The 21,203-nt window shown below is 34.6% G+C and overlaps 3 protein-coding genes across 4 annotated transcripts; 2 read left to right on the top strand and 1 right to left on the bottom strand.

Annotated features, from left to right (window-relative positions):
* Nucleotides 1-7,479: 7,479 nt before the first annotated feature.
* Nucleotides 7,480-8,485, bottom strand: LOC140809102 (uncharacterized). The gene is made up of 3 exons (XM_073166585.1): nt 8,308-8,485; nt 8,156-8,262; nt 7,480-8,058 (listed from the first exon to the last, which is right to left on the bottom strand). The coding sequence occupies exons 1-3, from the start codon at nt 8,483-8,485 to the stop codon at nt 7,480-7,482; spliced, it is 864 nt and encodes a 287-aa protein (XP_073022686.1).
* A 2,385-nt stretch (nt 8,486-10,870) lies between these two features.
* On the top strand, nt 10,871-14,377 carry LOC140809687 (PR5-like receptor kinase). 2 transcript variants are annotated; one of them, XR_012113154.1, is made up of 7 exons: nt 10,871-11,165; nt 11,431-11,671; nt 11,749-11,890; nt 11,974-12,095; nt 12,191-12,302; nt 12,879-13,244; nt 14,273-14,377. XR_012113154.1 is itself a non-coding variant. In XM_073167389.1 (7 exons), the coding sequence occupies exons 1-6, from the start codon at nt 10,894-10,896 to the stop codon at nt 13,181-13,183; spliced, it is 1,194 nt and encodes a 397-aa protein (XP_073023490.1). In that variant the 5' UTR covers nt 10,871-10,893; the 3' UTR covers nt 13,184-13,227; nt 14,273-14,377. The 2 variants fall into 2 exon arrangements, 1 of the variants encoding a protein (XP_073023490.1); XM_073167389.1 differs by having other exon boundaries at nt 12,879-13,227.
* A 1,170-nt stretch (nt 14,378-15,547) lies between these two features.
* Nucleotides 15,548-19,915, top strand: LOC140809579 (phytochromobilin:ferredoxin oxidoreductase, chloroplastic). Its single transcript, XM_073167257.1, has 9 exons — nt 15,548-15,607; nt 16,511-16,699; nt 16,781-16,900; nt 17,084-17,178; nt 17,899-17,992; nt 18,104-18,235; nt 18,520-18,624; nt 19,451-19,501; nt 19,593-19,915. The coding sequence occupies exons 2-9, from the start codon at nt 16,541-16,543 to the stop codon at nt 19,776-19,778; spliced, it is 942 nt and encodes a 313-aa protein (XP_073023358.1). The 5' UTR covers nt 15,548-15,607; nt 16,511-16,540; the 3' UTR covers nt 19,779-19,915.
* Nucleotides 19,916-21,203: the final 1,288 nt, after the last annotated feature.

Here is a 21,203-nt window from a genome sequence, read left to right as displayed (position 1 = left end):
CCAGCCCTTGAACCAGCGCACAAGCCACCTGAATAAAGCCACAACCTGCGTGTGACTCCATAGTGCCTCCCTCACGTTTTCTGTGTTTGGCTCGAGCCATGTCGTGCCACCCTGCACCAACTCAAGACCAGCCCATCTAGGAACACTCCTGGACCCTTAGAACCTATAGGACTCGACCCTGGCCCCAAAACCGAAGCCACATCTCAGCACCTGTCATGGTCGAGAAACCCACATGCACTATAACTCTTGTTTTATTGCTTAGCCACTTACCCAACGAGCCAGCCCGAACCAGCCCCTCATGCACCCTCCTAGGACCCTAAAGAGTCGACCTAGCCAAGCCTAGGCCTGGCTCGGTACGGTATACCGAATTTTTTAAATAATACCGTATACCGTACCGAAAAATTTCGGTACCGAAAAATGAATACCGATACCGTACCGACATTTCGGTATACCGTCATGTCGGTATACCAAAATTTCGGTATGACATAAATTACATACCGTTCTTACCGAAAAGATTCGGTATACCGCAATTTCGGTACGGTATCGGTATAATACCGTATATACCGAAATTTTTTACAAAAATTGTTAATCTCATCACAATCACAACAAAATAACTTTCAATCATCTGTCCTACCAATCAAAAATCATAACCATACCTCAAATTACACATGACAGCCACAAATAACATAATTTATCCAAATGCATTCCAAGTAAACATAAATATCTCAAAACAAAACAGGTTCGTGGACGAATGCGGCAAAGATTCAACTACACAAATTATATCTACTTTAAAAGGAAACTAAACGCCACAGATCGAACAATAGAGTTTAATAATATATATGTTTCAAAAGAGCAACTCAACAAGAAAAGATTCTACAAGATAGAAGAGTATTTTCAAAACAAATGACACATCAAATATATCACAAATTGTTATTCTAAAAAGTTCGAGGTTAGTTGCAAAAAATAGTGTCATGTCCTGCAATTGTTTTGAAACTCCAACATCGCAAAAGACCTGCAAAATTTAGAAACTAAATTTTAAAAATATTGGAATTTAAATCAGTAAACATAAATATAGTCTTACTAATTATAATTTTGTTGAAACTCCTCCATCTCGAAGGACCTGCAAAAGTTAAAAACTACATTTAGTTACAAATATTATATTTAAAATAAGTAAACATAATTATAGTCTTACTCTCAAGTTAGTCCAAAGTTGAGGAGGAAGATCAAGTGTTGGCACGACCTTGAGTGACATTTGCAGCTGTTAAAAGAAACATTAGTATTCATGTTAGATTAACAATGACATTATATAAATTTCAACTTAATAAATAAAAAAATATTACTTTTTTCAATTTCTTCAATTTCCTTGTATAGTTCAAGATCATCGTCTGTTGGATCTTTCTAAAAAGAGAACTCATCTGCTCTTAGCCAATCACTAGTACACACCAATGCCTCTACCATTTTAGGACTCAAACTGCTCCTAAAAGGATCCACAACTCTTTTGCCCAAGCTAAAAGCGGACTCAGTAGTAACGGTTGAGCATGTAATTGAAAAAATATCTTTAGCAATCAATGAAAGGATTGGGTACCTAGTTTCACTTCCTTTCCACCACTCCAAAAGATTGAAAGATTGATTAGATCGTTTTTCAATCTCATCGGCCAAATACTTATCCACTTCATTATATATCACTTGAAGTTGTTCTTCTTCGTTTTGTGCTTCCAAATCATCAAACAATTCATCACAAAGACCACCACCACCACCACCACTAATACCTTCATCTCTGTTGTCACACTCTATTTGCATACTTTGACTCTCGACATTCAATATATCATTTATTCCGTTATACTCCGACCACAAAGTTTCCAAGTTTTGTTTGACATTATCAACAAATTCTTTGATCCTTGTAGGAGTACCTCCCAATTTTCTGACGGTGACTTTGATCATTTGAAGTTTGTTCCTCGGATCTAAAATGTTACCAATAAATATCAAAGGATTCATGCTATTCCAATTTCCCCAATACTTGTCAAACTTTAACTTCATTGCACATGCTACCTCTTTAAGAATTGGATCTGAATCATCATGTCTCTTTCTTTCAATCTCAACTTGTAGTGCAATCATTTTTTGATAAATCAATTTTATAAGTTGCATTCCACCTCGTTTTGACATCCATATGTACTGTTGATGTACTAGAAAACTTGGCTAGCATGGCAAACTCCCTAAATTTATTCAATCTTGATGGGGAAGAATGTATAAAAACAACTGCATTTCTTATAGCTTTAATTGAAACATTAAGCTCCTTCAAGCCATCCTTAACAATTAAGTTAATTATATGACAAGCACACCTCAAATGCAAGTATTTCCCTTCAAACAACATTGAATTTTCACTTTTCATTCTTCTTTTCAAGTAATCAATTGCAGTGTCATTAGAAGAAGCATTGTCAACTACAATTGAAAAGACTTTTTCTATCTTCCACTCTCTCAGACAAACCTCAACCATCTTCCCAATTTCTTGTCCAGAATGACTAGTGATTTTTGTGAAGTTGATTATTCTTTTATTCAGCTTCCAATCACTATCCAAGAAGTGAGCTGTCACTACCATGTAATTTATGTTTTGAATGGAAGTCCAAGTATCAGTAGTGATACTTACCCTTTTGTCACCGATCACACTTTTTATCTTAGCTTTCTCAACTAAGAAAAGATCATGAACCATACCTGCAACTTTTTTTCGACAAGGAATTAAGAATCTCGGTTGTAATTCATGCAATAATTCCACAAACCCCTTCCCTTCGACAGCCCTAAAAGGCACTTCATCGACAATCACGTACCTTGCAACTTTCAATTCACATTTTTTTGATTAAAAGTATGAGGAACCAAGGCACTTCCTTGCCTCATAGACTCACTCGTCAATATAGTTTGACTTTTATCTTCCCCACTCGTTTTGTAGAGCGGACTTGACTTACACATCCTTACTAAGTGGTTTTTTAATCCACTAGTACTTCCATACACTGTTGGGATCTCAAATTTTTGCAGTATTTGCATATCCCTATTTGTTGTTCGGTCCCATCACTCAACTTCCTTCTTCCCTTTATACAATGCTCCCAAAATATACTCTTGGATTGCATAGGAACTTTAGGAGGCTTCCTTGGTCGTTTTTGAGCCGTGGACTGTTATGTTTCATGTTCCCTTGCATTTGATGTTTGAGATGAACTTAGGAGAGTATTAGATTCCATCATGAAAGAAAATCAAGAAGTTTATATCATAATTGTTTGATCCTACAAAAAAATGCAGATATGGTCAATGTTATTATTTCTACAAAAACAAGACAAGAAAAATAACCAATAAAAAACAAAGCATTATAGTTAAATTACCCACTGCAGTATTACGCTATTTCTGCAAAGGTTTTTATGATAGTTTTTGTTTTTCTGCTGCAGGACTCGAATGCTATAGTTTTTAGGGCCTTAAACAATTGGTAATTAGTTAGAAGATTGCCAAAAACTTAAAGCTAATGAAGAAAATCTCAATTATAAAAATGTTTGCATTCTAATTAAGCAATATGAGTCAAGGGTTGATCAAACAAATGCTGAATCACTTCCAAACAAACTTTTTTTAAGGCATTGTTTGCTAATATTTTGTGCCTAGTCCATCAGTTAAGATTGAAATCTTTATTCTAGTTGGTTTATAATGTGTGAACTATGGTCACTTCGCAGTTCATATTCATGCATACATTCATATTATATATTGTATGCAATGATTGAGAGTAGCCTTAATTTAATCTTTCTGTGGAGTCATAAAAATAATTAATCATTAAGAAGTGATATCCAAATTCTTTAAAACAAAAAGATGAACCACAACTTAAATTCTATTTCACAATTCCTATAAAAAAATAAATAAACCGTCAGTTTCCAATTGCAATTCAATTTCCAATTGCATTACAACTTCAGTTCAAGGACTTATATAGCATTTCCCACCAAATCAATGCAAGAGAAATGTATTTTCATTCAAACCCTGCAAAACAAGTCCAAAAAGGCATCTCCAGCTCAAAAGCTTGATGAGTTTTATGATACTTCACTGAATCTGAGTTTTTCTGACGAAACTTCTCAGATTCATGATGCTGGAAAAAAGTTGGATTCTGATAATACAATACATGACGCTGTGAGGAATATGGTTCTAGGCAGAGAAGATGATGATATTCTTTATGAATATCATAACAAAGATAGCAATACAATACAAGATTAACGGATAAACATCCACTTTCAACACAATATAGACAGAACAGAGGCTTAATAAAAAGGATTTACCTCTCACAATCAACTATTTCTTGTTTCTTTGTGTAGATTTTCCGTTGTTTGCGATTCAAAAGTAAGGCTTAGGGTTTTTTTTTTCTTCAGAGTGACGCTCAAAGTTTTCTTGTCGCGATAAAGATGAAAGTAGAGTTAGTGAGTTTTCTTATTGGGCTAGTCATAGTTCTTTCTCAAATTAACTACTGAGCCCACTTTCAAATTTAAAAGCAAGCCCAATATATAATAAATTTACAATTGAAAGTTTGGCCCAAATAATTTTATTATAGTAATTTTTCGGTATATCGGTATATACCGAATTACCGAACGTTTAAAAAACTTATACCGATACCGATATCGAAAATTTCGGTACGGTATAATACCGTATCGAAATTTTCGGTATACCGTTAATATCGGTATATGCGGTATATTTCGATACGGTATACACGGTATACCTGAAATTTTTATATTTTTTTCCCAGCCCTAGCCAAGCCTAGAGCCCCTGGCCGAGCCTTTCCTCCCTGCACAAGCTACTGTACCTGCGCGACTTCTTGATGCTCTCGGGTGGAGTCCTAGCAAGGCTAGGAATCCTCCCCAGCCCCTGGTCTCGCGTCCTAGCGTGGCTTGGACTCTTCTCTTGACTCATACATGACCCTAGCCCAGCCCCAGCCAAGCCAAGCCACAAACCCCCATCAACCCGAGCCCTTCGAACACAAGCAACAGAAAGGTGGTACCAGCTTTTAATTTTAATTTTGTGCATCATGTTCATGTGTTCTCGGACCCTTTAAAAATGTGTACAAACTTCCTATAACAATTCTTAATCATGGAAGCCCCTTATCGACATAAAATTCATGATTTTTGGATCAACAACATGCTTTAAAAAAATTCACCTTTGATGCATAAACGAAATTATTTGAAAGCTTCACTTGTTTTCATGCAAAACATAATTAAATACATAATATGGTGTGATGATGAGTGAAGGAAGAATATGGCGTGCCTTTGCGTATTTTACGCACGAATAAATGTTGGCGAATCGAAGAATGACGGCTTGAAGAACCCTTGAAAACCTTGAAGAAGTTTGATGCTTTTTCCCTTCAATATTTGGTGTGTACGGTGTCTTGTAAATTGAGAGAAGAGTTTTGATGGTGTTAGGAGAGTGGGGCGTGGGTTTGGTATGGTTAAGGGTATGTTTTTAGTTTTAAATATTAATCAAAATCATAATCAAACTCTAATTGTTAACTTAGGCCCATTAACAATAGTAATTAGGCCCATATAGCCCACTAGTGTATAATTAAAATATTAAAATTTATTGAGTAGAAAAATTTGTGAATTTATTAGTCGGATTTGCCAACACATTTGTATTTTTGTTGAAAATCCAACACCGGTGAAAGTTAAGTCCCGGCGTATAAAATCATCTCAAAACCCATTATTTTCAAAAATAAAAAAGCATCAATCATATTTCAAATAATTAAAAATAATTATTTAATTAAAACATTTTCTATTTTTCAGCCTTCGATCTCCGCTCCTCGATCGTAACTGTAATAACCTTTAAAAATAGATTTTAATGCAACCATGTAGAAAAATATATTTTAAACATGTTAACATGCACACCATAATTAATTATGCAATTTGTGAGACTCCATGATCTGATTATGTAGATTATGAGTAGTAAATCAACTCATAAGATAATTGTAATTGGAAATGGAGTTGACATAGTCTATGCAAATGGAAATAAACTATACAAGTTAAAAATACGACACAATTATTTGAAACATTATGTATTTGATGGCAAACTTGTAAATAAATGGAAAAATATTACATTAAATGAATGATGGTAAAATGGTGGTTTTGAAAAGAAATCAAGTTGGCGCATTCCCTCAAGTACAGACAGATGGAGATGGAATTGGTACTAACCAAGACTGAGGATTAGTGCACCGCCTCAATTTCGTATATTACGTGGTTTGCTGTACTGATTGGGTCGAATTGCTCTCAAATTTTCAATGAAGTGAAGCTTCTAACTCTTCTCCACCATTTCGATCTAGCTGCGATTCCTCCGTACCTCTGAATTCTAGTAAGTACCTTGAATTGTTAATTTATTAGTACTTGTGCTAAATAAGCTCAGGATGTAAAATTTTGTTGAAACATGAGTTATGCTTAATTAATGAAAGAGATAAGATGATGTAGCATTCTGAAAGAGCAGAGAATGAAATTTCACAACCTTCATCAGAACAAGTTTACGAAGATAACAACTTCGATCAAATATTTGACACTTAAGAACAACAATGAGAAAATACAAATGAGATATTTAAAAATATAACTTCCATTTGATTCTCACTTAGATATATTACCTTATTTTTTTAATTAGGTGTCTGTTACTTCTTTACCCTTTCACATAAATCCAAATAAAGATATATGATTTTATTTTTTTTAATTAAGTTATTGTTACTTCTTTACCATTTTCACATAAATGCAATAAAAAAATCATTTTGACATAAATCTAACAAGAAACGAATGCTTCTGTTTAAAATTTTAAAAAAATTACAAATGTCAGCAGATATGTTTTGAAAAGAAACGGACTATAATCACAAATGATGTTTTGTTCTTTTGTTTACGCCATACAAAACGTATAAGATAATTTTCATTTTCAAGTTTTCATTTAAATTGAGAAAAAAAGAAAAAAAATTAGGATGCAATGAAGTATTTGGTTGACTTATTAATTAGATGCCAAAAATACCAAAGAAATTGAAAAAAATAACAACTTCCAGCATGTATGTTCTTCCCCATTAGCTCAAATGTCAAAGGAACATGTCATTGAAACAAAGGAAAAATATGAACGTGTAAGTTCCAAAATACCAACTTAAAAATAATTAAAAAATTAAATACATATATTAAACTATTGATTTCTTCTTTCTACTTTTAAATTCACCAACGGAAGGAATCCTCTTTTTCTTTGTTCTCCCTTTGTTAACTCTAACCTTATGAGGGAGTACAATCAGAGAATCAATGCCAGCAGGTATGTTCCATTCTTCAAGGGGGGGGGGGGGGGATAGGATAAATAGTTTCCGTATATGCCAAAACCCACACATTCGTGGTATAATAATGTGAGCACAATTCATATATGTCTATACCATGTTGACCAGCAGCAGCAATAGCAAGTGCACACGGAAGTCTATCAATATCGAAAACTCGACAATAACATGTTCTTCTATTTAACTCTACGACAAGCATAATGACCAACTCCAGTGACGTGATATTCAAAAGTATTCATCTGAATAACTTCCATTTTCTGTGACTCAATAAATCTTGATCGCAAGGTCGTCTCAGCCCATGGAGTAAGATGTCGTGTTGAAGCAACGACAGCTTTGCGGTGATTATTAAACCACGATGAGATAAGACTTTGAATTGCATCCAACAAAGCGATCATTGGTAGCTCTCGTGCAAACACCAATTTTGCATTGATTGATTCTGATCCATTTGTTGTCATAATATTATACCGAGAACCAGGAAAGTATGCTCTTGCCCATTTTTCTCTATCAATACTGCCCTCGGGATATTTTGTGATACATGGATAGCTTTTTTTCATCTCTTCATACAATTCATCAAACTCAACCTGTTTGTAAGCTTTAGCAGCTCGCATAAACAACGCAATTCCACCTACCTTGGACTTTGGCCCTAACTTGATGTTTTGTCCAAGATGCCAAATGCAATGCCCATGTCGTGCTTGCTTGTATACAGAGGCAAGACCATTGATGATTCCTTTATGTCTGTCAGGAATAAATACTAACTAAACATCATCAGATATCAATTCATGCAACTTTTCAAAAAACCAAGTCCAAGATTCTTCACATTCTGAATCAACAACTGCCCAAGCAATAGGATACTCTGTGGTGGTTTCCATCTTGTGCTGTGGCTATCAGTAAAACACCTTTATATTTTCTTGTCAAATACGTACCATCAACTGATATCACCTTCCTCATATATCTAAATCCTGCAATACAGGCACGATAGGCCAAAAACATATATTTGAAGCTACCATCTTCGTTGACCTTCAAATGTGTTGTTGACCCTGGATTCACTTGTTCAATCATGTACAAATATGCAGGAAGTAATTTGAAACTTTTGACAGGATCTCCCCTCAGTTGATTTTTGGCAAGTTGCTTCCCCTTCCAAGCTTTAAAGTAGTTAATCTCGACGCCCTTATTTTGCATCATTGTTTGTATTGATTTCAAGGCAGACATTTTTTGTTGTCCTCTGAAATTTTCCACCAACATATCTGATACTATAGCTGCACTTGCTTGTCGGTGCCTCGTTTTTCGATTAGTCAGACCACAAGTATGCTTATTGCAATAAGTTCGAACCGAAAACCGTGATGATCCCTTTTTTTGTGCTACACGCACCCTCCAGCTGCAATTATCATATACACATATTACTGAATACAGAGTCGTGGTGGATTTTAAAACTCGCATCTCAAATGAAGCTTTCACCGCAATACTATACAATTCTCTTTGAACATCTATTTTACTGTCGAACTCTTTACCAACTGACAAATCAGACTCATCGGTAAAACTATATACCTGCTCACTACTAGAACCAAGTCATATAAATTTTTGGCTATCATTGGCCACTTGTTCATCATTGTCAGACTCCAATTCAACACGTTGTGTTACTCTACAATTCACATTCTCGTTCATATTTTCCACATCATCAGTTTTTTTATGGTCACTTCCATCATTACTTACTATAAAAACGCCATCAAAGTCTTCATCTCTATAAAGTTCTTCACCATTAGCATAATCACCGAGATCATCACAAATATTACTACCACGATCATTATCTCGACGTATACTGAATTCAGAATCAAAAAAATCATCACGACAATTGTTATCGATGTGTATATGAAATTTAGAACCACCAGAATCATCATAACCATGTGAATAGTCATTATCAACATTATTGTCACAAATAACTTGAACTTTCTTCTCAATTTCAACGTGAAGTAAAGGCCTATGATGTGTATCACCAAGCAATAGATAGGTCAATAGACACTTTTCACTTCTTAAATATATCGGACCAAGAATATGATCAAAAATATGTGTGGTGTAACTGAATTTTAATTCAAGCTCACTTTTGTTCAAGCCACAATTCACGTATACTTGATCTTTCAGGATTGACATGGTTACTTCAGCGTCATCAAAATTTATAGCTCCATATCCACCATTCAACCCCGAGCTCCATTCATGTTCTTCTCGCTCATTATTTTTCCATTTTCCATCATATCGGAACAATACAATGACTTGCGTCATTTTCTTGTAGAAAAAAAGAAAGAAGTATATTATTAAGTAAAAAAAATGCATCACTCAAAATAAAAAAAAGTGAAAATCAAAATTAAAAATATCTATGCATTTCATGTATGAAATTTTTTTTCTAAAAAAAAAAACTAATACAAAATTTATTTTATTATTTGATAATTTTGAAAAAAAATATCTTAAAAAATTTTACGATAACAAGGACTACTGTACGTCTTACAGCTATTAATGTAGTTTGTGAAGCAATTTTGCTGAGAACAATTCTTGAAAATTCATCACAAAATTCGACCGGCACTACAATTTTTTCTTACAGCATGTCTATAATAGATATGACTAAAAATACAGACTTCCATAGAAAAATGAGGCACGTATAACTCCAGGATCATTTTATAAAAACTCTAGTATATGATAGAAAAATTTAGCTGAATTATATTATAACCAAAGAGAATATTACGTATCCACACCCAAAATCTGTTTCGTTAGAAAGTGATTATCAAATAAGCCATGATAATAAAGGAGGGCGTCAAAAAATCAATAATTTGTCTTAAATCAATAGAATATTAAAATTCAAGAACCTTCATTACTATAACATCTCTACTTGTCTTATTCTTAAAAAAAAAACAATTCACATTCTTCTACTTTTTTTTCGCTTTTTCACATAGTTTGCAGATAAATGAACAGAAATAACATAAATGATCAAAAGTAAACAAATAACAGAAATTATACATATAATCGTTACCCGAGATAAGTAAATGATATCAGACTGTTTTTTTTTTCGTTATAAAAAATATGTAGAAGAAAGCATAAGAAAGAAAATAATCTAGAATATGAGAAAAGAGATTATGATAGAGAATAGGAAAGAAAGTGCCTAAAAAAAGATATGTAGAGGAAGGAAAAAAAAAATTTAGATTAGAGAAAATCAATATTTTATAAAATCATTGAAATCATTAATTACCTTAGATAGACCCCAATTCTGCCCATGTATGGGTAAGCAATATCCTTTGACTTCTAAGGTCTATATTCCGAAGATCCAATAAAGTCAACATATCTTGGAGATAGAGCAAATCGTAATGCCACGGAGAAAAGTAGAAGAAAAAAAATAATTGAAAACAAACACATTGAATGGCGAATCAGCCATCATTGTTATTATTATTTTGTTGACGTCAGCTCAAAAATCACCCATTTTTATTCTCAAACGTTGTAATGTCACTCTGTGTAAAACAAAAGTGTATCATGAATTGGTGATACCGAGTGTTTATAGAATCCGACAATACATAAATGCAATCCCAAAAAATTCAGTTGGAATTGCGGAAATGCAATCGTCGCCCGCTCATTCAAATCCCAACTCAGACCCATTCACGGCCGGCGGCGGCGGCGGGATGTTTGATAGTAGCGATACACTGATGGTCAAGACCGAAAGCGAGGAGGATGAAGACGAGTTGTCGTTTATGAAGAAGTTGTATTCCGCTGATTGGGAGCGCTATTGCTATCAGAAAGATATGATCCGATGTCGACCGCCTTTTTGTAGCTCTAGTATTGTTTACAACGTGTTCCATAGAAAGTACGATTCCTACGAAAACCAAAGGTTAGACTTGTCGATACCCATCGATCCTTTCTCTTGCCTGTGTCTGTGTCTACAACTACCGTATAATTGTTTTTATGGATATGGAGTTTTCAGGTCTGAAACCAGTTTTCAGGTCTGAAACCAATGAGACCCATCACTTTGCTTTGCCTTTTTTTTTTTTTTGCTTAAAAAAGAATGTTTGCTCATTGCTATAACCGCTACTGTTACTGCTAATCAATGTTAATTTTCTTCCGCTATTTATAACTGATTTTGAGCATAAATGTAGTTATCCAATCGTTCAACCTCGGGATCTGGATGGTGGGGTCAAACATTACAGCTTCGATGAGTTAATGCAGATGACTCGTCATTTCCGGTGCACTCGTATATGCTATACCATGTTTGGAACCCTGCACCGAGGGACCATCCAGACAGAATCGGGATCTCTGGACGTGCTTGTCAAAACATGGGAATATTTTTACCCCATCCTTTGCGATTATCAAGTCTTGCATCATACACATCGAATCCATGTATGACATTGTCGGCTTCCTATATGATACCTTTTTCAACTTTGTCTTTGATATCTGACTATTGCTTCTCGTCACAGGATGAACTCAACCTATTGAGGGATCCTGAGATCAGATCACATCGGAATGTAGTGAAGTTGATCGGATTCCATTGTGCAAGACGTTTGGCTGTCATATATGAGGATAGACACGATGAGATTCTGCAAAATATTATTCCTACTGGTCTGCCAGCTAATCCTAATTCCTAATTGTCTGTATCTGTTCATTTTTTTATGATAACACGTTTCCTCATGGCTTTCTACTAGATACCTTTAGTTGGGATGATAGAATGAAGGTGGCAACTGATATCGCAAGAATGTTGGGAGCATTTCATGACAAGGGACTTGTCCATGGTGGTGTCAATTCTAAATATATCATGGTGGATAAGGTTGTATTACTTTTATCATTTCTTTTTTCCTCTACGAATGCTCTTGTACACCGGTCAGTCTTGTTATGATTCTGGTCGTTTTTGTCTTTTTGTAGGAGAAATGTCCGGTGGTGTTTGACTTTAGGTTACTCTCATATTGCGAAAACCGGGAGGAATATGAACAGCATGTTGGGAAGCTTTATGCTTTTCATTGCAAACATCTGGATGGTCTGCATCTATTTTTGTGTTCTATGCTTGCTGTATATATGAATCTAGCTGATTATCTTCTGTTGATATTCCTTGCATGTCCAATAAATTTTGGAATGTAAAGGTCAAGTCTTAGAAGCATATGCCAAGCCTTATAAAGAAACATAGGTATGGCCTGTTGTGTTATGTGTTTTTGAACACTCGTCCTTATTGTCAGCTCTAACATTTTGTTTGTTATATTCCAAATTCTGAACTCACAAACGTCGTCTTCTGTTTTTTAACCTTGAGTTCTTGGCTTGCCTTTGATCCATAATTATAGTTGACCTCGACACTAAAGCATGTAAGAGAATATGATGAGGTTGAGCATGAAGCATTTTTCCTGCTGATTTATTTTTTATGACTATTAGAGTAATCGTCATTTCCTCCGTGGAATAATTCTTGACAAGGAAAATCATGTTAATCTTTGTGACCCGTGTTCCATTTGTCCACAATTATTGTAACTTTTTAAAGCATTGAAATGATAATTTATGAACATTTATGTTGTTTCCAAGTTAATCCACCAAAGTTTCAATTGCAATATATTTGGCATTGTTGTAGGCCCTCCTTGGTCGATGAAGCATGATATATTTGCTTATGGTATTCTACTTCTGGAGCTCATCAACAAAAACCTGTACGCTGTGTTTAAGTTGTCCACATTGATGGAAGAAGAATTTTTTAACTGCAACCTTAGCGATCCCAAAACATCAGCCGTGGATGACTCTTTTTGTGTTGACGAGGACACTGCAATGGAATTCACTAAGTTGGCTGTAGATTGTTTGGGAGTCAATTCGGATGAGCAACCAACTATGCAATGCATCATTAGGGTGTTAAAAGACTTGAAGCTGCGGTGCCCAGCAAAATAATGGCAGAAGATCTCTGGTTGATCATATCAGTATGTTTTACCGAGGTAAGCATGCATTGCAGGTGCCCATATTATCCCCTTTTTATGCTGTTCTTCCTTTTTAGCTGCGGTTGTTCGATTCCTTTTCAAAATCTTCTATAAATGATTATTTTATCGTCTAAATCTGTTTATATCTTATTCCGGGGAATACGAAAATGATTATTCTAAGTTGATATAGAATTTTACATGCCTTAAATCTTAAGTTATGTAAATCCCCGAAGTCCTCGTTTAAAATATCGTGTTTAAACTCTTTTTGGAAATCTTTTGAAATGGATTGTAAAGTAAAAAATTTCGAAAAATTAAAGAAAGGTGACCCAGGACCCTTTTATGTTCATATGTTCACATTTGTTAAGAGCCCATAGGTTGTCAAGTTAGTATGACAAATATTTTTAAATCAGGATAGGACTGTGAATTGCCGAAACTTTCGTTGAGCTAACACGGGCTCGATCATGGACACTTGTTTTTATTATTTCTGGATTTTAGATTAAGAATGGACCCAAGCAAAGACCTTGCATGGACCCGTTTGTATTCCTGCTAACTTTTATTATTAATTATTTTTGATAAGGCTTTGTTTGATTTGTATGGTTGCAAAAGGTGAATATACTCATGTCCAACACAATAAATTAGAGATAAAGAAAGATGACAAGGTTTCCAACATTTCTTTCATTGGTCCGACTTCCGAGGCATGAAACTTTTAGTCCTAAAACGATTTGACCAGTCATTTTTTTTTTTGTTTATTTCATTTTCATAGTGAGTTGTCGTGGCATTCGTTGCAGTCCGTGATTGCTTGGTTAGGTGTCTTGTATGTGACTGACTTTGTGAAATTGGTTGCTGCATGCATCTCGCTGCGTCTTCCATAGAACATTTTGTTTGCACTTTCTTTTATATATAATCGTTGCATCGAAGCATGGGTTGAAATACGTAGAGAGTTGGTCCTTTATGGCCTTTTACATTATTCCTTCTCTAGATCGAGGTGGTGTTCAGGGAGATATTGGCTGACAGTCACAGTTCGAAAATCCTAATTTGGCTATTCATGTGTGGATTTTAACAGGTACTCAGCATCCTGGAGAGACTAGCCGAGTGTGGGTGTTGTATGTTGTTGCATCTTGTGGATGATGGATCGTGTCTATTAGGTCATTTTGGAAGTCTATATTATGTCGAGGCGTGTCTTGGATTTTATTTTTAATGATACGGTGTTATTGATTTATTGGTGGTGGTGTTTTATGTCTTTTTAAATTTAATATGGTTAAAATATGACCGTTTATATATGTTAAGGTCACCTACGGGAGGGTAAAATCTAAATTCTTCTTCAACTTGGCGTATTAAATATGGAAATAAAAAATAATTCAAATATGATGTAGGAATAAAGAATAGTTGTTTACATTCACTTTACCTTGTGTAAACTACACAATATCCTTACGACACATCAACGAATCTTGTAGAATTCGATCTCTCACTTGAGAAAGGGTGACGGATTTTGTGACACAGAAATTTCACGGCTTGTGCGATTTTAAGATAAAAATCATATCTTCATCGTTTCTTATCAGAAAATTACGAATTTACTGTCAAATCGAAGATATTGAAAAGTTCTACGTTTTATATTTTGAAAGTTTTTCCATAAATTGACCGAAAATTCACAGTATTCGAAAAGACAGCAGACTCGGTTTTTGAGATCCAAAATTTTGATTCAAAATCGTTTCAAATATTTTTGCTCAAACATTTGTATAACATGCACATGTTTTTCATATAATATATATCAAAATAATTACTATGACAAGATCGATACGAAAACAAAAGAATATACATGTCTTTGATCTTTAAAACTCAGGATACGGCGAACAACGAAGCTACGCGGTGCGGGAAGCGATCCGGACGACTTGAGACACGATTTTGCTACTAAAATCAACGTGTGGTTGCTGAAATAATTTGATGGGGAAAAGGTGGCTGCTGGAGCACTCTAAGAACCCTACTTCTTTTCAAAAGAAAAGAGAACGCAAAGTGTGTGGTGTGAGGTAGAGTGGGGGTAGAAACGTGTAGGTGTGTGTATTGATTAGGGATATAATTAGGGGAGTTAATTAGGTTAATAAAAATACTAATAACTGAATAACATGCTAAATAAAAGATTAAGTTTGTACTAAATTAAACCGATATAATAAACCGTCGCGAATTAGATCGGCGACGATTTAAAAAATGGTCGCAACATAGCTGTCGCTAAATAGCGCCGGTATTTATTATCTGTCGCTAGTAGCGACGGTTCTGTCAGAAATCGTCGCGACATGCCTTTATTATCCACGACTTCTTGCTCATTTTTTCGCCACGATTTCTTGTCACGCTTCTATCTTGCCGTGTTTGTGTCTTCTCCGACTACCATCTTCCCGTTTTTGAGGTATCAAACTCGAGATTTCATATTTTGAATCTTATTATATATCTTGTTCAGATTACTATTTTTTATATCGCAGATCAATTAATTAAGTGTTGAAAATATTTCAGATTTGTAGATTATGATATATAGTTTAATTTATTTTATTGCATGTATTAATTTTTTTTAATTGGAAAATATTTCAAATTTGTAGATTATGATAATAAATAAAGGGTTTGACCAAAATTACGGTGGTTTGCAGCAGTAGGAGTGTGACCGAGCTTTCTGTTAGTCAATTTAAATTCTCCCTTTCCACACTTATCTCTGTTAAGTAACAAATAATTAGGTAAAATAAATATTTTTTTTATCAAATTAATTCCTGCTGTTTTGTCTTAATTTATTTGGTGTTTTTGATAAAGTTGTTTCTTCACAAATATAATATGATATTCTACTTCGGGTTTGCGATAAATGTCTAAATTTTTGTTCCCCAATGCATCAGCCATTTTTTGTCACGGGTGGCTACGTACAAAGTTTGAAGTTGTAAAGGATCAAGTTCGGTGACAATGTTTTTTGAATGAGAATCGTCGAGGAAAGGTTTTCTGACTTTTTTTTATTTTACGTTTTAATTTAAAAATTACCGTTCTTTGAAGTATATGGAGCTAGAACAATTTCGGTAATCATGGCTTCGTGTTTTGTTTTTGTCCTCATTTTTTTGGAAGATAGAACACATATTTCAACATTAAATTTTAATTTTAATAAAATGTGTGAGCTGGAATGTTTTTCAAAAATGATCGGTTAACTTTGGTGTATATATTGACGGGGGCCGTGATTCCAAACCGGAACCAAGAATTCTGTTTTTTCAGAAAAGCAAGCGATCCCCATTTTCCAGCCGCACACACTTGAGCGCCTGATTCTTTCTTCTTTTTTAAGGGCGGTATCAACCCTAAAAACCGCAAAAAAATGGCAAGTTTCAGTTGTACAAGTACCTCTGCTTTCCGTAAATGCACGGGTGTTCACAGTATGGTTCGACCAGGAGAGTCTTTTTCTTACAAGAAATTCATCCACTTTGCTTTGGAAGAAACCAACAAGTACACCGATTTGAAGCCCTCAATTCTACAGGTGCGGATGACCCCCTTTGCTGATTAAATTTTTCTAGTTTCTGGCTACGAGTTATGTCTGTGTCTATTCTAATTACTACAGGAGAACTTCAATTGGTTGACAGCTGTGGACGGGAAAGCCCAGCTTCAAATGCACGCATTTGAGTCACCTAAAATTAGACTACTCCGGAGTTTATCAATTGAAGGCAGTGACGGGTTGCAGGTTTATTCAAACGCTTTTATTTTTACAAGGACTTTGAAGCCAACACTTTGCAAGTTTCCTTTATTAGAAGAGTGGTAGTTAAAATAAATTACCATTTGCATTCCCGAAACATTTCCTAAGTTTTCAAAGATTAATTTCTCCCTTCGTGATGATGATTGAGTTTTGTCTGAAACAATGTTTCAGGTCTTGGATTTTGCTGTGTTCCCCAGACCAGAGTTCGATCTTCCAATTTTTTGTGCCAACTTTTTCACCACTGCTACCACAAATATAGTTGTATTGTAAGCAGTCCTTTTTAAAATGTGGTTTTTTAATTGATAACAATATGCTCTCGGTAAGTTTCAGACATCCTCTCGTTGTCTTTATCCCTACAAAAGGCTTTATTTGTTCGATTTTAATATTCATATTTTTCTCTATAGCTTTCGAGATTATGGAATTTACTCGCACTGACACTTTGTTAGATCATGTACTACTGAATCTGTAGAAAAATAGAGCTGCTCTGCTACAAGTTGAAAATCTAGTAAAATTTATTGCTCTTTAATTAAATTAAACTAATTCATCACTATGATATGGCATTTCCTACGACTAGATTCAAAATTGAAAGTAGGATCATAAATATCTGACTCCCAAAGTAAGAAGTCTGAATAGTTTCTTTAAATTATCAAATTACCTTTCTGAGAGGCAAGCATATAATGATTCCTGAAATCTTGCTTTATTTAGAGAATGTTATATGTTTCGCATGCAGTTTTTTGCAATTAGAGAATGCAATTATATGTTTCAATTATATGCAATTAGAGAATGCAATTTTATGCAAAATTGATTTCATTTCATGGGCGATATATGCAATTATAGAATGTTATATGTTTCACATGCAGTTTTTTGGTCTTTTTAAGAAACAAATAATTTCAGTTTATGTTGACTGCACGTGTTTGATAATTTAGTTTTATTCTGAATATCAGACAAAATCTTGTTGCATTAGCAAATTCCTTGGCCATTTTCAGGGACCTCAACCCATTACATGATGTTATTAGTCAAAAAGATTACAAGGAGAAGTACTATAAAAATTTAATTACTCTTGGTCTTGAGTATTCTGAGGTGGGCAAGTTCAACATTTACTAGCTACGATTCAGTTGCAAAGTTCCTTGTGTATTATATTTTTCAGCCACCTAAAATGAAATATGGTGATTTAGCACTGTTTTCATGCAGCTACTACCCTGGGGAGGAAAGATTACGCCTGAATCTTTGAAATTTTTCTCACCAATTGTCATATGGACCAAATTTTCTCATTGCCAAGACAAGCACCATGCTTTATATTCCGCTTTCAAGGATTATCTCACGGTACTTCTCGATGTTTTTAAATAATTTTTGTGACATATATATATATATATAATTGAAAACTTGGATAATGGTGGTTAAGGAGGATGCCATAGATCTTGGTTTGAACGATGACACGTGGGAAAATCGCTTAGTTTGGAGAACTAATATCCGTATAGCCGATCCTGTAACTAGCGGGAATGTGTTTTGATGATAACGACGACGACGATATATGTATACATTGTTAAACTGAAATTTTGGATGTTTAAAGTGTTGGCCTTTGTGATTATTTCCTTCTTGCCTCGTAGTCATGGCTGAAACTCATGGAGCGGGCATCTGGGGAAACCGAAATCCCTCAAATTATTATCAATCTTGAATGGCAACATAGATATCTTACCTGGAGAGCAGAAAAGGTCTGTGTAACAGTTATTTCTGCAGGCGATCGTGTTTTTCCTAGCCATTTTTGTAGACTTGGACAAAGTTGATTGTGTTTGATGGTTGCATGTTGATCATTAATAATCGCCCCACTATCTTTTGTGGCTGTTAATATGGCAAAGCAATCAAAACTCATCGCTTGTTGTACTATACGACTTAAAGGATTTGATTTACATTGTTTTTATCAGCTATCAGTTTTTGTACTACTTTTGATAGAATCATTTTTCCAGTTACCAAAGAAAATGTGTCATTACATTGTTATTATCTGCTATCAATTTTTATACTGCTTTTGATAGAATAGTTTTTTCAGTTAGCATAGAAAATGTGTCGTTGAGAGATTCAGTTGTAATGCCGTCTAGATTCGGCTAAGTTAATTTGAAACTTTTATGCATGAACTTCGACTCTCAATCTCCAATAGATGTTTTCTGAAGGAAAAAAACAGACTTTATTAGTAAATATCTTCAGCTGTACTTCAAAATTCACCAGCATGGGAGATTTTGTCGATGGTATATATGGCTGCCATTACGTTGTGGGAAAAATAAATTTAATGTTTCAAGCCTTTACTTACGAGTCAAAGCCGAGTATTTCCTGATTAGTCGCACGTGAAATCCTATAATTTTACCGCCTGTAGACACTTTTCAACCCAAATTTTATGAGCTCTTAGATGTGAAGAACGCATCTGAATTTGTTTTGTAACAAAAGTGTCAATTCCTAAGTTTACGATATTATTTAAACAAATAAGCAAAACATGTGTGTTCGATGGTGCTTTTTGAAGGAAACTCTGATGACTTTCTGAAAATTCAGGATCCAGGTCATCAAGTTCTGAGAAGATTAATCGGGGAGACTCTTGCTAAGGTATCAACTTATGATCATTAGCATCAAATTCTCCATGTTTTTTATTTAGTAGATGAGACATCTTAACTTGCTTAGTCACTTTACTGTTTAGGAAATTATCAGGAGTTTTCTCTTCAATGGAGTAGATGACATGGGAAACAAAACGTTTCTTGATTATTTCCCAGAGTACAAGTGTGATGATGGGACAGTAAATCAGAAGCGCAGTATGATTGGAAAGTCATTTGAAATTCGTCCATGGGATGCAAGAGGAGAGTTCATCAATAACACCTTAAGATAAAGTTTGTTTTACACATCTTCGACATATAAGACTTCGGTGTGTCTGCCTAGTAATGTTGATGTTACAAATATTTGTACTGTTAGTTTGTACATATATGCTAGGGATAATGCACAAAATCATCCCTATTGTTTGCTTGATGTCCCGATTTAGTCCCCAATGTATTCATTGTGCCAAAATCATCCTTATACTTTTGATTTATGACCCAAAATTCTTCCCTTCCGTTAGCCGTGCTTTAAATTTAACGGACTTGATAGTATTCATGTTCTAAGCCCCATGTTATATTTTCTCTCCCCTCCAAATCCTTTGTTCCACTGACACAATAATCCTCTCTGCCTCCTTGTTTGGCTTCCACAGCCTTCAAAGCCTCCTGCATTGCGCAGCTGTGTTCGAAATATCTGTTGTGGCCGACAAAACCGTTTGTACCTTCTGTTTTCCTCTCAAAAAATCAGGTTTAGGGGCTCGAAAATAATTCATGCACTGTAGCGTGTGTTCTTTTTTTTTTCCTTCGTGTCTTCGAAAAATTGTCGGGTATATGAAGAGCTTGATTTGTGGGCATGCTTTACGTGAGTTTTTACTAGCGATGGGATTTTTGAAGAGCAACAGCTGATCAATATTTGTGTGATTGAAAAATTCAAGAATTGGATTTCAAGTTGTTCCTTGTCGATTACTGTAAAATATTCATTTGCCTTCAAAGAAATTATAGAGCACTCAAAGTAGTTCCGAATGCTATTCAGAGTCATCAAAACGGGTTGGGTTGCGTCCGTCTGCCATGAAAAGATAGACGGATTGGGTTATGATTTTAGTGGTCTGTTTGAAGTCGGGCCGAACCATGCCAACCTGTTTGGATCACGGCGGCTCCTCTATGTTAATTTATTTTATGGAAACAAGTTAAAGGTGGATTATTTATATTTAAATTTTTTTATTACATATACAGATTAGGGTGGATTTAATCCAGCACAAATTATAGAAAATCATAACTTTGTCTTTGTTATTTTATAATATTATTTCATTTTATTTATTTATTTATTATTATTTTTTCCTACGTCTCTATCCTAATCCAGCACAAATTATACAAAATCATATATTTACAACTGCCATTAGATTACAATTCATGCCATTTTATTTTCGTTGTTTTTTTTTTTTAAAAAGAAATGAATCCTTGTCTAACTATAAAATCCAAAAATTCAGGCCTAGTCAATCCAATCATTATCTAAAATGTAAATCCAGATTTCAACAAATCTCAAATGTCAATTCATACTTAACATTTTTTGTGCTAAATGCTAAATCTTATATCCCCGTCAAGATCATGAGCTTATGCTCTGATATACTTAAAATGTCACGTCCCGATGTGCATGGCGTGAACATCGACAATTTTCTTGGAATTCAATAATTAAATTAACCAAAAACAGTAAGCCTTAACAAATA

The sequence above is a fragment of the Primulina eburnea genome, chromosome 13 (genome assembly GCF_022965805.1).
Source record: "Primulina eburnea isolate SZY01 chromosome 13, ASM2296580v1, whole genome shotgun sequence".
Taxonomy (NCBI): Eukaryota; Viridiplantae; Streptophyta; class Magnoliopsida; order Lamiales; family Gesneriaceae; genus Primulina; species Primulina eburnea.
The sequence above is the reverse complement of the archived record's forward strand: the minus strand, read 5'-3'. Positions and strand labels throughout refer to the sequence as shown.